This window comes from Dendropsophus ebraccatus, chromosome 2, assembly GCF_027789765.1.
Source record: "Dendropsophus ebraccatus isolate aDenEbr1 chromosome 2, aDenEbr1.pat, whole genome shotgun sequence".
Lineage (NCBI taxonomy): Eukaryota > Metazoa > Chordata > Amphibia > Anura > Hylidae > Dendropsophus > Dendropsophus ebraccatus.
The window spans coordinates 185,081,819-185,100,179 of record NC_091455.1 but is presented as its reverse complement, the minus strand read 5'-3'; the positions used below and the strand labels follow the sequence as shown (position 1 = coordinate 185,100,179).

At 40.5% G+C, this 18,361-nt stretch overlaps 1 protein-coding gene across 3 annotated transcripts in view; it reads right to left on the bottom strand.

The window, feature by feature from the left end:
• Nucleotides 1-18,361, bottom strand: part of DPP6 (dipeptidyl peptidase like 6) — a 1,116,244-nt gene that overhangs the window by 262,952 nt on the left and 834,931 nt on the right. For all 3 annotated transcript variants that reach the window (XM_069958878.1, XM_069958876.1, XM_069958877.1), the window contains one exon: nucleotides 14,223-14,321. In XM_069958878.1, the coding sequence (XP_069814979.1) occupies nucleotides 14,223-14,321 (99 nt within the window). The remainder of the gene's footprint in view (nucleotides 1-14,222; nucleotides 14,322-18,361) is intronic.

Below are 18,361 nucleotides of genomic sequence, written 5' to 3'. Positions count from 1 at the left end.
TAGTTTAGGTGGACTAAATGCCCTTTGGTTGTGTCTTTAATGGAAAAGTCCATTAAATTTAATAGTAAAAACGGAGAAAGGACGGTGAAAAAAGAAAAACTGTGTGAAAACAACTTAAAATAACGTCCGCAGTTTGCAAAAGATATCCGAAAATCATTGTCATGATCATTATTTTGACATCCGTGCAGATAACGTCATTTTATACATTGTGCGCATTGGTCGTCCGTCATCCCATTGACTTTAATGCATTACATTGCAGTCAGTTAAATCGTGGCAATAAGGGACATCTTTATAAAAAAAATAAATCGGACGCCTTTTCTCTTTCAAGAACGTTATGTGAACATAGCATCACAAAGTAGGAAACTTATATTGAGTTTCATATAGCTAGAAAGTAACTCCTATGATCCCAAGTTCTTCTTCTTGGTATATATGAGTCTCCTTATTTCTTGTGCTTGTTTCATTTTACGGTACTTAAAGTTCACCCCTAAAAGTCAGACCCAACATTAAAATAAATGCTTCAATCTCGTGGAATTTAGACCATAAAAAGATGTTAAATACATGCAACCTAATGTAAAACTTAGATATGGTAAGTGATGTTGTTTTATGCGAATACCCGTATTATATATCAATAAAGTATTTTTTTATTTCCTTTGAAAACTTTGCTTTTATCACAGCTTTATGCACCGATCACTGATGTGAATATTAAACATGTAATCTAGTTTATTGTACGCTGGAGAACCAGACTCCTGGTGTTTTCATTACATTGAAATGATAGTTATACGGAGCCTCATAGACACAATCATCTGCTAGAGGCACCTTTTAAAATGGCATAATTCTCATTTGCTTGTATAGAAAGACAATGTTTATTGAATTGTTTTACTCATTTGGTCACGCATGGTAATCCACCGCCACTGCCCAACCTTGTGTTTGGTTCTGTCCCCATTCACTAAAGCGCCAAGAGCTATATTCTAGCTTTAACTTGAAGAAATGGGATGGGAAAACCCTTTCCACCATTGGGTCAACATAAAAGAGTCACATTAACCTTACATTATTGTACAATGACATTTTTGTATCCCTACAAGATTGGCACTAATTATGGATAAAGTAAGGGCTGTACTACATGGCCTTATCACAAATGTAAGTGAGATCTGCTAGATCTGAGCTCACTTACTGAGCCTATTACATGGCTTGATAACCGTGCAGCAAGGTGTATGTGTGTATATGTATATATATATATATATATATATATATATATATATATGTATATAATATATGGTCGTACAAAGTTTGCTCAGCAGCTTGATACTTCAGAGAATGGCTCTGAAGTTCCAGTGGTGGATGCGGACGCCAGGGAGAGCAGAGAGATAGGTTCATTATTTAATACTAGGGCAAGGGCTGCCTGGACATTGCTAACAACACAAACACACACACACACACACACATATATATATATATATATATATATATATATATAGTGGTCCAAATGTAGGTGGACAGTATGTGTAATAGGGTTATGAAGAGGGAGATTTATCAAACATGATGTAAAGGGAAACTGCCTTAGTGGCCCTTAGCAACCAATCAGATTCCACCTTTCATTCCTCACAGACTCTTTGGAAAATGAAAGGTGGAATCTAATTGGTTGCTAGGGGCAACCATGTTTGAGAAATTTCCCCCTCCATAACCCTATTAACCCTAGCGATGTCCATGCAGCTCTTGCCTTAGTATAAAATAATAAACCTTAAAGCGACTTTGTACCCACAATCTGACCCCCTAAACCACTTGTACCTTCGGATAGCTGCTTTTAATCCAAGATCTGTCCTGCGGTCCGTTCGGCAGGTGATGCAGTTATTGTTCTAAAAAAGAACTTTTAAATTTGCAGCTCTGTGTCAAATTGGTGTGGCCTAGAGTGTGTGTGTGCCCTATGCCTGCACCTCCTCTCTGTCCCTCCTCTCCACCCTCCTCATCATTAGGAATGCCCTGGGCAGGATTTTTCCTATTCATCACCTGTCTGAACACTGCACATGTGCTGGATGGTTAAGACCCATGTGCAGTGTTCACACAAGTGATGAATAGGAAAAATACTGCCCAGGGCATTCCTCGTGTTGAGGAGGGTGGGGAGGAGGGACGGAGAGGCGATGCAAGACTTGGGCACACACACTCTAGGCCACACCAATTTGCCACAGGGATGCAAGTTTAAAAGTTGTTTTTTAGGACAATAACTGCATTACCTGCCGAATGGACCCCAGGACAGATCTTGGATTAAAAGCAGCTATCTGAAGGTACAAGTGGTTTGAGGGGGTCAGATTGTGGGTACAGAGTCGCTTTAAACATTTCTCTCTTCCCTCCCAACTGTCCACAGCCACTACTGGAACTTCTGAAGTATCAGGCCACTCAGCCCACTTAGGCTGAGAAGTCCCAGTGGTGGCTTCAGACAGAACCTAGAAGAACCAGGTGTGTACAAGGTTTATCATCCTTTTTACACATTCATCAGCCGTCTACTTATTTTTAGGCTGGAATAAGGGACAACGATCAGCCAATGACTGCTTCATCATCTGATTGTTGTCTTTATTAAGGTGCGTTTACGCGAAACAATAATTGGCCCGATCGTACGATTAACGATGTCGGAGTAATGATTTTTTTTCATAACGATCAGCGTTTAGACGGTACGATAGGCTTAAGCCTATCTCACACATTGGTTAAATCGTCAAACGACTGTTTACACGAAACGATCTTCGATTTTTTTGTGAACGACGAACGATGATTTGAGAACATGTTGAAAGATCAAAATGAACGATTTCTCGTTCGTCACTTGATCGTTCACTGCGTTTACACGGACGATTATCGTTCGAATTCGATCGTTATCGCGCAAGTTCGCACGATAATCGTCATGTGTAAACACACCTGTACACTGAGGCATAATCTTCCGAGTCCGCCTGATTTGGCAGATTATCACTCAGGGCCCTAAGCTACGCCAATAAAGAAGTAAGATGCCTGCCAGGAAAAAGGCATGATATGCAGATATGGAAGCTGCTTCAATAAAAAATTGTTTCCTATCAATACCATTATGGAATTAATTATAAAAAAAGAAAAAGAAAACCAAAGCAGCGCTTTCTTGAGTGAATTTTATCAAAAGAAGCTAATTTAGAAAATGATTTGCAAATTTAATCATTATGTTGTTGTTTCTATGACAATTTTCTTTTGGCTGCACACTTGTTTAGCTGATTGGTTTGTAGTTACCTTTCTACAGTTCTTTAGATTAGAATAATTGTAGCATTTTCTTTCAAAGTTGCATTTAAGGGGACAATGGACCCACAAATGGACTCCTGTTGGGCCAACAGAATCATGCCTTGTACCTGTAAAGGTGGCTATACGCCTTCAATAGCCATTAGGTACATAAGTTCACATGAATGCTCGGCATTTCACATAGGGAGTGTGAAGTAAGCCTTCTTCCGACACTAGAGATGAGCGAACTGAACTTCCCAAATCCAAAGTTTGGAAAGATAGTTGCCGCATGGTTTTCTCATCTATCTACACTTCTCCAGTGTCCTCCTCTGGTTCTCCACTTTCTTCAGTCATCTCCAGCCTGTTCAGCCAATCACTAACTGAGGCAGGTCAGTGTAGTGGTCAGTGATTGGCTGAGGATGCTGTAACTCTCAAAAAAGAATGACAGCTTACTCAGCCAATCACTGGCCATGGCGCTGTCCCATCTTAGTGATTGGCTGAAGGGGAATTTGGTGGCTTCAGGGAACACTGGACAATGGAGATGAAGAACACAGGGAGAGGGTAGACAGGTAAGTATAGATGAGCAAATTTTTTGGACTGCACTAAAATAGCTAAATGCCTACAATTGTTTAGCTGTTTTAGTGCTGTCCCTTTACGCTAAATTGGGCTCTTCCAGTGTGGCATTTATTTCAATAGTGTCTGAGTACTTAAAAATAGCAAACAGAGAATACCCACTTAGCCAAAACTCCCTCCATTGATATTCTGAAAACCCCAAGTCCCTGCTGCTTACAGCTTTTCCCTGCTTCCTGTGATGTGTCAACCCTGCAGGAAATTACTGGCTGAGGTGAGTCGATCCTGTAAGAGGTAAATGGCTGAGTGAGCAATCATTGGCCACTGAGTCAGAGGAAGTAAGGAGCAGTGGTGGGCAAAAGAAATTGGGAGCTGTCATAATGGCAGCAGCAGGGATCAGGGCAGGTGAGTATGCTTTGTTTGCTATATTAAAAAACAAAACATAAAAAAAAAAAAAAAAAAAAAACTGGAATACCCCTTTAAGTGAACTAAATTTCACCTCCCCAGGACGGCACCAACACCAAGGGGATTTTCCTTCATGTGCACAACCCTATGAGGAAGGAAAACTATTACCATTTAAGTGCAGCATTAGGCTATGTTCATACAGCGTAAGAGCGGCCGGAGTCACGGAGCGGCCGGTCTTCGAAAAGATCATCCCTGCCGATACTGCAGTACCGGCTGGATGATCTTTTCAGCCGCAGAGTTCTGATGCAGGTGCATCCCTGCACGCCTGCATCAGACCTCTCCACAGCACACTATGGAGCATACGGCCAGGGCCGCTCGCTCCACAGTGTGCACTGACAGGGTTTTCTGCGGCCGCTAAGCAATGAATAGCAGCCGCAGAAAATTAACTATGTGTATACGCTCCGGTCAGGGTTCCCATAGGCAGCAAGGTATCATATTTTTTCGTAATAACCACGATCGACAATGGCCGTAGTTTTATGAAAAAATAAATAGTAGGAACATAGCCTTAACCCTGGATTATAACACATTGGTAACATATTTAGAAGCAAACAGCAACCTCCATTTACATTAATGAAGCTTTTAGTGAATGTGTTTTGCCACATGCCACAACTATATCTGCAATATACATATTGGTGAATAGTGAATGTTCAAGGTTGACTCATCATTTCAAGGAATAAGTCATCAAATACCTACATAGTATTTAAGGATTATACAAGGAGATCAAAGGCTACATGGTTCTATCACTATCTATCAGACAAACAGCTCATCCATTAAATTAGCAGAGCTAGAAAATGAACTGTGTAATGAGGAAGCGGTAGGTAGGAAACATGTCGAAAAGACATATAAATCATCTGACACATACGGTACCAAAACTGACAAAGTAAGATGGATCATTGGCGATGTTACAATGCTTACACAATACAAAACAACAGGCTGTAAAGAAAAGCGCCGGTCTAAAAAGCATCCGAGAGAGAAGCATAAACACGATGGCTGTCACAATGACAGTGGATGCTATCACGCCGAATGAAAAGAAAGAAAGTGCAAAAGGTCTAATTAAATGCAGAGAGAACGCAAAAGATGAGAGATTCCAGCGGCACAAGACCATTTATATGGAATGAGCTAATGAAATAATGAAAAAGAAAAGAAAATCTATTCAGATAAACCCATAAGCTCCAAGGGCTCAACCAGATATCAAAAAGATAACAACCCCCCCAGAACTGATGGGAAAAAAAGATGGAAAGCACAATGCGCGGTGGCAGATGAATAGACAAGATAAATCAAAACATTGGATATATGTATATCTAGGTATATTTAGATGTGAATTGAATTTGCCCAACACATGATTATTTTTTTTTATTATTATTATTATATTTTTTTTATACCAACAAAAGAAGCACAGCAACACAATAATAGTAGATAGCCAAGGAAACTGTGCTAAGCACTTGTAGCATTGTGTTAGCCAGAATTTAATATCCATATCAAATAGAAGTGGGGAAAACTCCAAAGCAATGGAAAAAATAGCAGAGTATGTACAAAAGGACAGTGTGAGATGAAAAGGGCATAACAATTTCATTACCAGAACGTGTGATTAAATACCTCACACAGGCGTTTACTCTTTATTACAGCGATTTAATGGATAAGTTCACTTTACTGCTCAGTGGTAAATGATTGCTCCGGTTGTAAAATTATAACCTCACCTCTACGGGAACCGGTATGATAATCTGCGGCAGACAACCAAGGTGTGCTTGTCTGGAGGAACTGGCAACAATTTTCTGAATAAGAATTTTATTTTTATTATTATTATTTTTTTAATAATTTTTTTTATTTATTATTATTATTTTTTATTTTTTTTTTACACTTTCTCTATATTGTGATGTTAGGTTACCACATGTTGCTCTGTGGAACTGGCCTGAAACTCTGCACTACAATCCTTTATGAAATCATCATGTCGCATGTGGGTTTTGTTGCAGTTTATGGTGCAGATTTGACTCCAGCTTGGAGGGCTGAACATCAGAGATGAGCCAACCTTGAGCATGCTCAGGTCCGTCCGAAGCTGTGTGAGCAGGATTTGACTACCGGTGGCTGAAGAAGTTGAATGCAGCCTTAGGGAGTCCTGGAAAACATGGATAAAGCCTATGGCATACAACGTCTTCAGCTACCGGTAGTCAAATTAAATGAACCCAAGCATGCCCGAGGTTTTCTTATTTCTATTGAACATCCGTCTCTATAGGATAGGTAGCAGTAAGCTGCAGCCAGACAGTTCTAGTATTGGCTTGTTCATTTAAAAGGGTTATCCAGCGCTACAAAAACATGGCCATTTTTCCCCCACTCTTGTCTCCAGTTCAGGTGTGGTTTGCAATTTAGCTTCATTTACTTCAATGGAACTGAGTTTGAAACCCCACCCAATCTGGAGACAATAGAGGGGGAAAAGTGGCAATGTTTTTTTTTAGAGCTGGATAACCCCTTTAAGTTGGTAAAAATACAAAATACCTGAGCGTCATCATATGTTGGGCAAGAGTTGAGAGCATGCACTTTGGACAGTCACCTGAACTTGCCAAAGTCAGCAGGACTTGCTGATTATAGTCTAAGGGCTCTATTACACAGAACTATTACCTCACTCTATGTAATAGGGCCAGTGATCAGCCAATGAGGGAGCAAATGTTAATTCTTCAGCTCATCTGGTTATTTTGACATCTCCCTGTGTAATAGATGATGTGTGGCCAATGAGTGAAGGTAGCAAAGGGCTGCACAAACAATCTAGCAGTAGTTTGATCAGAAGTTTAGAAATTGTTTACAGTTCAGCTCTGGCCATCTAATAGGGTCCCTAGGTATATGGGCACCCTTGAATGTTCACATGAATGCAAAAATACTAAAAAAAAAAAAAAAAAAACATAAAAAAATAAATAAATAAATAAATATCCATAAGAGATCCCAGAGCAAGGGTATAACATACCACTTTTCCATCTTTTTGTAAGTATTTTGGGAGCACATTCAAATTGAATGGCTGCATTAAAGCCTGTAACAATTTCCATACAATACAACGTGGTATTAACTGTTTCTATGGTAGACAAATTCTTGGCTTTACGTCTGTGTCATTTTCCGCATTAGAAAAATAAACACCTTAAGAACCCAGTCTAGAAGGCTCTGTTTTTTTTATGTCAAATTGCAATTACATTGGACAGCAGGAATCCCCTTTAAGAAGCTTTTCTATAATAGTGAGTATGTATACATTCATCACTATATATCCTAGCGTTGTAGAATGGAACCTTTCTGCAAGGAACTGAGCATGGTTTATCTAATTCTGCGATACATGAAACATCCATGAAACTTTTAATAGACCATTTTAAAATATCAATTGGCTGTCAATTTTTCTATGTGACTGACACATTTTAAACATAACATAATGAAAAAAGGCTAAAAAAAAAATTTGAGTTTGTCTTGTGTTCATTAAATTTGACTGAACAGAAAAAATACTGTTTGCAATGATTTTTTTCTGCTGTTTAAGCACAACACTGCAACGGAGTCCTTCGAACAAGACTCCAACACAGATAGGCTATGTTCACACAACATTTAACAGCGTCCGTTACATAGCAATGGATGCAGGCACGTTCTTTTTTTTACAATTGATTTGCGGGCACCGTCGGCTATGCCCGCAAATCAATTAGCCATTCACTCCAATGCAATGTGCGGCCACGCTGCACATTGCGTTGTGCGAACAGCTGATGTTTCCAGGCACTGTTCAGTGAACAGCGTCCGGAAATAATTGGCAGGCACATTATTCTAACGCCCGTTCTAAAGATTGGTCGTTAGAATAACGATGTGAAAACACAGCGGGCAGCATTGCATTGACTTCAATGCAATGCCGCCCCTGCAGTAAAGAACGGACGCTGAGGCAATTGCAATCGGTGTCCGTTCTTTACTAAAAAAGAACGTTGTGTGAACATAGCCTCAGAGTATGAACATGGCCTAAGCACAGTAAATCAAGGTAGTGTTGCTATAAAATACAGAAACAAGTCTCGCCTATAAACCCTTTAATTTCATATTCATTATTTAACACAATTTGCAATATTTGGTTTGTAAGTCTATCGGATTAAAGACTGTGACATCTCCTTGAACATAAACAAACACCTGAGTGTCAATGCGAGGCAGCCAAAAGTTATTATAAGAAAAGAAAAGAAAAAAAAAAGAATATTACGTATGCTCCACTAATTCTTGTTTAATTAAATGAAAGTACTTTGTTTACTTTCTATCAACTAATACACAACAATTAAATTACTAGTAGCACTTCAAGAAGCCAAAAAGGCAAGAAGAGCACTTGTAAAATTGAAGAGAACTAAAGAGTAACAAGTTGACACAATAGAGAATATAGAATCAACATCTGTAATAAGCATACAATGCTTCAGCTGAGGCCCAAAATGCAAAAAGCAACTAACCCCACCTGCTTGACTTCTTAGATGTAATTAATGGCCACCTAGTACATCTCATTAAAGTGACTCACCATCTGCCCCCTAAACTGCTTGTGCTGTCAGATGGCCGTTTTTAATCCAAAATCTGTCCTGAGCTCCGTTCTGCAAGTGATGCAGTTATTGTCTTAAAACAACTTTTAAACTTGCAGCCCTGTGTCAAATTGGCGTGGCCTAGAGTGTGTGTGTCCTAGGCTTACACCGCCTCTCTGTCCCTCCTCCCCGCCCTCTTCATCATTAGGATTGTCCCTGGGCAGGATTACTCCTATTCATCACTTGTCTGAACACTGCACAGGTGCCTTAATGATCCAACACATGTGCAATGTGTGATTATTAGAAGAAATCCTGCCCAAGGACGAGACGGTGCGGGGAGGAAGGACGGAGGGGCAGTGCAGGCCTAGAAAACAGATACTCTAGGCCACATCAATTTGACACAGGGCTGCAAGTTTAAAAGTTGTTTTTTGGGATAATAACTGTATTACATGCTGAGCGGACCCCAGGACAGATCTTGGATTAAAAGCAGCTATCTGAGAGTACAAGCGGTTTACAGAGTTGCTCTAAGAAGGTTACCTGGTCTTTGACAATTAAGGATAGGTCATCATTATTAGACCACTGGGAGGTACAACCTTTAGCGCCTCATGCCAATTGGTTGTTCGAAACAGCCATAGCCTTTCTACAAGCTCTGAAGCCTCTTTTTTTTTTTTTAAATTGTGTTTATTTTATATTTATTTCAGCAACAGCAACACATTTGAAATAAAGCAGAACAGAGAAACGACAAAGCACTTAGGTGTCATAAACAAACGAGTACATCAACAGTATAAAGGGTACACAAAACTCTTAACATCAAGGAGCTCTGAAGCCTCTTCATTGCTCACATGTACTTGCACAGGCCATAGTTTGTGTAGCAGCTGTGCTGTTTTCCAGCTAGTAAAATAACAAAATGTACAACAAAAATTTACAGCACTTGGCAATAGCTGGATTCCCCCGCTTATCTAATATTGTTATCCTAGGATCGGCCATCATCTGGAGAATTCTAAATAGCCCCTTTAATATAATGACATCCATGTGGAAGTAACGCATAGACCAACAGATTTAGTCACAGCTAAAGAACTTGCAGAGCACCGATGCTCCTACCCCCCCCCCCCCCTTCAGTCCAATATAGAAAAGTGTGTGGGAACATGCGTACACTATACTGTGTGCATTACTATTCTGTACTGCAGTACTGCACCTACAAGAGTGAGGGGTTTAGTAAAAAACTGATATCCCAACTCCATACCAATAGCGTAGAATGCCACAGACACTGCCGAAGAATTCCATTGGTGACACAGACAGTACTTTGTCACCAATATGTTTATCTGCAGCTACATCGGTAATAAATTTCATCCAAATCAGTTTGACTGCATGATACTTGGTGCCAGACAGATGACTTGAGGAGGCGGGTAGCTTTAGGGTATGCAAAGGTTGCAGTCACAACTAGACAATACTACCTGGGTCCCTACTGCCACAAAAGAAGACACCAGTATTGTAGATGGGAGGCAGTGTTATATAACCGGAGTATTGCAGATTGTGGGGGTTACTTAACCTCATCCCCCCACACACACACACTTTTCCTCCAGAACCTTTGCATAACCTCCCCGCCTAAGTAGTAAATACAAACCTATTACGCAACATGATATCAAGATTAGGGGGTTCACCATGCCTCAATGGGCCCCACTAACCACCTCAGTCAGTGCCATCCATAGCCCTCCATCCACTTGCTTCTTTTACAAAGGTGCACCAATAATCCTAGCTAACCACCCTCCAGCCATGGTATTATCCAAAGGGTGTGTTGGCTGTCTCTTGTCCAGACCTCCCATTTGACTGTTCTATCTCTTCCCACCCCCTTTTGGACCTGCACTCCTTCCCTAAGCCCTTGTACTTCTTAATGACCCCTCTCCCAGTTACTCTCCAACCCCCTACCCTGCCATTGCACCTACCAACGTAACCCCTTACTATCCACCCCATCATCTACAGCAGTGCTTCTCTAGTTGTTGGTAAGGCCCAGCTGGGGAGCCGATTTTTCACAAAGCAACTATAATCTGCACAGTTTTTTTTGCTGTTTAAAAAAAAATCTCAATTTTAGCAAAATTATTAACTTATTTTGTACTTGCTTTAATAGTATATAGAGCTTGGGAGATGGGTAAAAGGCAGCCCTAGCATTATTTTCAGCTTTATAATGGACTTTCACCACAGAGAGTAAGGCCTAGGCTTCCCCTTGGTCAGTCTGGTGAGGCCCAGGCATTGCCTTGGTCTGTTGGGTGAGGCTCCAGTAGAAAAGTTTGAGAAGCACTGCTCTACAGCCTGCAGTATGCTGCCCCCATTTTGCCCTCTCCTAATTTTGCATTATGGCTTAGCGGCCTGTGGGCAGGAGAATGTCCGAAACTAATGGGAAACTACTGGGATTTACATTCGGAGCAGAGCAGTCCATTGCAGAGAATGAATGGCAAAACAAAATACATCCAGTGATGTGTCCATTGGGTGCATTATGCTTGGGTCAAGAAGACAGAAGACAACTATAGACAAGAAGACATCTAAGAACAGGAAAGAAACAGTGGACAAAGCCTCTACAAACCTGTATCTTTCTTACTACATACTGGAGGGTTACAACCTTGTGGGTTCTATGGGGGAGATTTATCAAACATGGTGTAAAGTGAAACTGGCCCAGTTGCCCCTAGCATCCAATCAGATTCCTCCTTTCATTTTCCAAAGAGTCTGTGAGGAATGAAAGGTGGAATCTGATTGGTTGCTAGGGGCAACTGAGCCAGTTTCACTTTACACCATGTTTGATAAATCTCCCCCTATGTGTATACCATCCAGGATGCCAAACTCCGCCTCTCCTAGCTAGACCATTTATAATATGATGACCATATCAGTATAATTATTTGCTTCTGAACCTATTTCCATTCCTTATTGAAAACATATAGCAACAGACCAGGTTCTTACTATGTAAACATAACGGCCTTCTTTCATAACAACAACCGTCATTGTGTAAACAATGTCCGTTATTTCAAACATAACGAACGTTATGACGTTGTTGTTCTGAAAGACGGACAATTTGTTTACATTGTGTGAACCTCACCATACACTGTTATATTAAAACGTAACAATAAACAATGGTAGTTTTTAGCAGTATTCTGGAAATAAAAATATAAAAAAGGAAACAATACCGCAGAGCTGAATGTTTTTTTTTTTTTTTTCACTTTAAATGCCACAAAAATATATTCACGGAACACTTTTAAAATATTTTCTTTATCTTCTAAGTCTTTTATTAATTTGCATTCTATGATTTCAGTTGAAGGATGCATTGTTCTAGCATAGAAATAATTTTCTTTAAATATTGTTAGACTCACACAATGTAAATACAATAAGCCGAGCATTTGCTATCACGGTAGTGCGAATGATAAAGGTAAATGACATATTCCCAACTAAATTGTTTCAATTGAATAGAAATTATATTTTGTAAAGTGAAGTTGTGCATCAGAAATTTAAAGGCAAACGGTAACATCATCTGCTCAGGGTAACATTTAAAGGGAAGGTCTTCTTCTACTGCCATTATTTTGTTATTTTTCCAATATATCTAAAATGAAAAATAAAGTGACTTTGATAATAGTCTTGGTTTCATGTTGAGAGACTACAGACTTTTTATAGCCATGTCCTGTAGTGATATTGATATCCATCTGTTCCATATTTTTTTTAGTAAGATTGCAACATTTTCTCATTGGTTTAGTTTAAAGGTGCCTTCACACCTACCAGATCCACAGCAGATCTCACTTCTGCGGATTCGTAGTGAGAACCGCTGCGGATCCGGTACCATTCACCCCTATGATAGCACATATTCGCAGCGGGATTAACATCCCGCTGTGAATATGTGCTTTAACCCCTCGCTGTCCGCAGCCCCGCCGCCCCATTTGCCCATCCTCGGCCTCATCCCCCGTCTCCGGCTGCATCCCCCCATCCCCCGCCGCATCCAGCAGCCTGCAGCCCGCCGGCGAGAGCATAAAGTACCTTCTCGGCGGCGCGGCTGCAGTGAGGCTCCCGGCTCCGGTCCTGCTAATGAGCGGGACCGGAGCTGGGAACCTCACTGCAGCCGCGCCGCCGAGCAGGTACTTTATGCTCTCGGCGGCGGGCTGCAGGATGCTGCCGGGGATAGGGGATGCGGGCTGCTGGATGCCTTGGGGGATGGGGGGATGCGGCCGGAGATGGGTGATGCAGCCAAGGATGGGCTAATGCGGCGGCGGGGCTGCGGACAGCGAGGGGTTCTCGCTTCAAATCCGCAGAAGTGAGATCCGCTGTGGATCTGGTAGGTGTGAAGGCAGCCTAAAGGGAAAACTCCCCCCCCCCCTCCGCGGCCCAAAAAAACAAAAACAGCACCACCCCTGTACATAGGTTGTGTGCAGTATTGCAATTTGGCTCCATTCACTTCTATGGAACTGAGCTGCGAGACCCCAACCCAAACTTAAGACAGGAGAGGTGCTGTGTTCACATAGTGCTTTTTCCTTTTCTTTGGGGGTGTATGTTGGGATTACAGATTAACTACTTATTTATTGTGATATTTATTATATTTTGTCACAATCCATTTTTTTTTGTGGTTTGCAGGGGCTGAATCAGCACAGAAGCTTCAGAGACTTCAGTCAAACAAAGAAGTCCCTGCTCCTGTACTTACTGAGCTGTATAGGTTGTGGACCTTGATGTTACTCTGTACCTGGTACTATGTCTTGCCACATGCTGTAGTATGTATTGAATGTATGCCTTCCTTTTGACTATGTAGTTTCTATGGTGCTCTATTGTTAAGTTGGTGCTTATTTTCTTCAGTATCTGATAGGGGGTGACACTATATATATATATATATATATATATATATATATATATATATATCTCAGCAGTACATTTTTACTGTACAGTAATATCTAAAAAGGATGCTCTTTTGCATACCACAGTAACGCTTAGCCTTATGCATAGACTGTTCACACACTGTAAGAGAAAAAAAATGGCCATATTTTGCAGAAGCAGGTGGTAAATAATGCAGTTTATCTAATGTAATGTAATTTTAAAACTGTAGTAATTATATTCAGTATGTATATGGTGTGAGCAATGCTGCCCAATTTTCCCATTGAACTTAATGGAGCTCATCATTACATTGAAAATACAGCCATATTTTACCTTTATTTTACTGTGTGTGAACATAGCCTTTCAAGCTAACATAAAACTATTTACTGTATCTTTTATTTTATAACACTTTTTCTTTGCAGAGTCCATCGCTCCTGAAAATAAGCAGGATAGCATGAAAAGGACCAAAAATGGAGTGTGTCAAATATTACGCACTGCATCTTCCAGAAAAGTACATCAATCTTAATGCATAGGGGTTATTAGCCAAGGATATAATAAAGCTGCTTTCATTATCTACTTGAAAAAACTAATAGAAAGATTGATAGATAAAGTTCTGCCGCCTGGCATCACACTTACCATTTATCCATTTAGCTTCTGTATCATGGATTGCAAACTCTCCACTGACCAAATCTTGTAGCGATACCTTGGCTTTGAGTGACAGGCTATTATCTTCCACTGGAAAAAAAAAAAAGAAGCAGAATACACATAGGTTATTTTTCATCTCTCGACTCGGCCAATGAATTACAATTAGCTATAAAAAAAAAAAAAACAATACACACCGTCGGGCTTGTCATTTTATTTTGAGAGCAATAATGAACATTTGATGGAACAGGGAGGAACGTACTGTACAGAAGAGGCTTCCATTCCCTCCACTACTAATGCTGCCTTGTCTGTACAGTATACGCCTCTGGAGAAGAGTAAACCAGGCCAAGAGGTACTGATGTTAATGGATAGCTGGCAGCTAGGAAGAATCTAAGACTTGGTTAATTCATTCTTAACGCAGTACTCCCCGTGAACCTCGTGCTTTTCTAGATTTTAATGGAAACCTTCACAGAAGGTTTTAGGTCAGTTCATCGTACCTTAAAGAGGATTTTATGTAAATGAAGCGCTTTTTCATTGTATGATAGATTATACAGTTTTATATATACGTGTCTATTGATTTTTTTCTGTGTTTGCTGTTACTGAATTGGAACCTTCATGTTTACACCCTAAGGCCATGTTCCCACTACAGGATCATAGCAAGGAACAGAGGCCGTCTAGTAATATTGACGGCGGCCTATGGCTACCCCCCCATCCCCCCCATATAGATTTGAAGCTTTTCGCATATATTTTCACTATAGAATGAACAAATAAAATCATCTGAAACTTCTTTAAAGGTCACCACTTTGAGAAAACCACCCCCTCATCCTAACTACATTTCCTGTATCTTACTTTCAGTAAACTATATATTATTTCTACTGGCTGTATTTGTTTTTTTATTATTTTTTTGCCCTGAAAGAAAAAAAGAAAAAAGAGAAAACAACAACAACAACAAAAATCTTTTGTTTAGTTTTCTCAAGACGTAAAGTCAACCCCTTCTTGAGCAACACTAAGGGCTCTATTACACGGAGCCATAATCAGACGAATCGGCCTGATTCAGCCGATTATGGCTCAGTGTAATAGAGACAACTATCAGCCGATGAAACGATCACCTGATCATTTCTTTAGGTCCAAACCTAAAATCATCAGGAGCTGATCGCGCATTGCTGCATGTAATAGCGATGTATGGCCGGCGGCTGACAATTTGACAAACAGTATACATTACCCATCCATGATGTCTATGCAGCCCTTGGCAAACAATTATCGGGCCTTGTAATAGGCACAGTAAACGAGCGCCGATCTAGCATTTACAGTATTCATCAGGCCCCCATCAGACCGTGTAATAGGACCCTAACTGGAATCCATTTATGGCCAATGTAGCAATATATACATCAACTGGAGCTGCTTTTCTATTATGGCTCATAGAGGAGGGTCCGGTATAGCCAACCCGCATCAATAATGCCCTATGTCCTTATTTTAAAATGGAATCTGTTGTAGACCATGTTGATGACCCCTAAAGGCAAAATGATAGCTCCCATAATTGAATATCAATCAGTAGATATTATAATACTTTCTTGTAAGGAGGGACAAACCCTCATATCACTTCCTGATAGTATTTGGAAGCCATTTCTGTAATAGTTGGGATGAAGACTCACCAGCCCATAGAGACATATGCAAAAGAACACTGCAGAAACCCCATCACATGTCTCGACGTCAGTGAATTAGCCAGACCTTCCTCCGGAAAGGAACAACCAAGCCAAGGAATGTCTCCAATCAAGGAAAGCACCCAAGCAAGGTATCCATCCACAGACAGCTGCTTTGGGAGTATTTGCCCCTCATCAGTGTGGAGCAAGACTCTGGCTAGTGGGAGCAATTGCCTAGTTAAGTGCATGCAAAAGGACACTGGTTAACCTCAGGGAGATCAACCAGAACACCACAGAGACACTATCACGTGTCTCAACGTTGAGACACGTGTTGTTGTCTCTACAGTGTTCTGGTTGATATCCCTGAGGTCAACCAGCGTCCTTTTGCAGCCCATAGAGGCAGCAGGGAGTACACTGGGATAACACAAGAGATTTACTTTTTTTTTTTAATGAAAGTATATTACACTATAAAACAATTAAAATTAGAGCTGTCACAGATTATTTAGGGTCTGAATTACCCCCAATTTAAATGCTAAAAAGAACAGGAAGAAGAGGGCTAAGTACATTAAGCCCCAATTTTGTAAGACAGTTTAATGATGCAAGTCTATGGGACCATCTAGGTCCCATAGACAAAGATCAGGGAGTAAGTCTCCTCCCCACTCATTCTAGCAATCAAATGGGGTCTAAACAGTCAAAACTGTTGACACCTCTCTAGGACACATCAAATATTTCTTGAAGCAACATATTAATATGTATTTTCAAAGCTACGTAGAGCGCATTTCAATGAAGTAAACCAATCATACACTACATACCCATATATCTTATACACTACTTTCGTGATTACCCCTACTGTTTTCAATGTATAGGCATTATACAAATACCTTTTAAATGCAAGGGAAACTCATCACCCTACACCATAATTTCACAGAATTACCATATAGTCTGGAAAGAGTTGTACCAGAGAATATATACCCTTAAATTATACGCTATGTCGTTTCATTGATTTTTTTTTTTGATTTGCTTTTAATTGTTATGTAAATGTAAAAACAGCGTAAAAGAGCCAATCCAACCACAGTAGGCAGTTTCATAAGAAATTCTAGCTTTATAGAAGCCTGTGCGTGAAAATAGTGCAATAAGGATGGCAATATAAGAAGAAGGATAGAACATGTAAAGAGAAGTGTCTCTAGAATATCTAATGACAGATGATAAAAAGTAGTCTGCCTAATGCCTTCCACAATATTGCCTTATGTTGGATAGTTTGACATCTTCATTGGACACAGAGGCACAATTCAGCAGCCATGCTTAACTCAAATAAATGCTGGTCTGTACTCATGTCTGTCCCCATGGGCAGACTCATTGGAATGTTTCAATGGCCCTTTTGACAAATTCTCCAGTAGCCATTGAGGGCATTGCTATCTAGAATAAAACAATTCGTCACGTTCCCCATGGACCGGCAAGCTATTACCGAGACAAACATTTTGCCAGAGACTCGAGCAGTTTTCTCATGTCCTACTTTATCGGAATTGCACTCGCCACGCGTTCCTCTACACGGTGACAAAGCTCTGTTTGGAAAGAAGAAATTGAAGCGTTTCATCAACGTGTAAGTTATTTTTGTGATGCTTCCTATAAAAATACTTTGCTTCACTATAAATCATTGGATTAAATGGTTGGCGTTAAAATAGGGGTGGTGTGACTGCACAGAAATCTTTAAGGAATAAAGGAATCAACTTAAAGGGAGTAAACTGAGAAGTTTGTTTTTTGGCCTGTATGAAAATTTTTAAACTTAATGGAAAATCTCTTTGAAATACTGTAGCAGTACAGGACAAACCTTAAAGCGACTTTGTACCGTCTGTCCTGGGGTCCATTTGGCAAGCGATGCAGTTATTGTCCTAAAAAACAACTTTTAAACTTGCAGCCCCGTGCCTAATGGCCGGGGCTTAGATTGTGCATGCATTAGGCTGGCATAACCTCTCCATCCCTCCTTCTCGCCCTCCTCATCATTAGAAATGCTCCAGGCAGATTGTCTCCTATTCCTCCATTGTGTCAGCACGGCACATGGGCTGGATCGCTAAGGCACTTGTGTAATGTTCAGACAGGAGAAAATGTTCCAGTGGCATTCCTAAAGATGAAGAAGATGGGAAGGAGGGAGGGTGCAAAGTTAGGGCACAGATACTCTAAGCCCCAGCCTTGGGTCACGGGGCTGCAAGTTTAAAAGTTGTTTTTTAGGACAATAACTGCATCACCCCAGGACAGATCTTGGATTAAAAGAAGCAATCCGAAGGTACAAGCGGTTTGGGGGGGTGAGATTCTGGGTACAGTGTTGCTTTAAAGTGTACCTACCATTATAGAAAATGTCATAGAGACATGCCAAAAGTCTTGATCAGTCCCGATCGTGAGAATGAGCCTGGAGAAGACCATGCTAAGCACAACCTTCTCCCGTCTCTGTGTCATGTGATGATTTGGGCTCCTAATGTAAGTCTATGGAGCCTGACT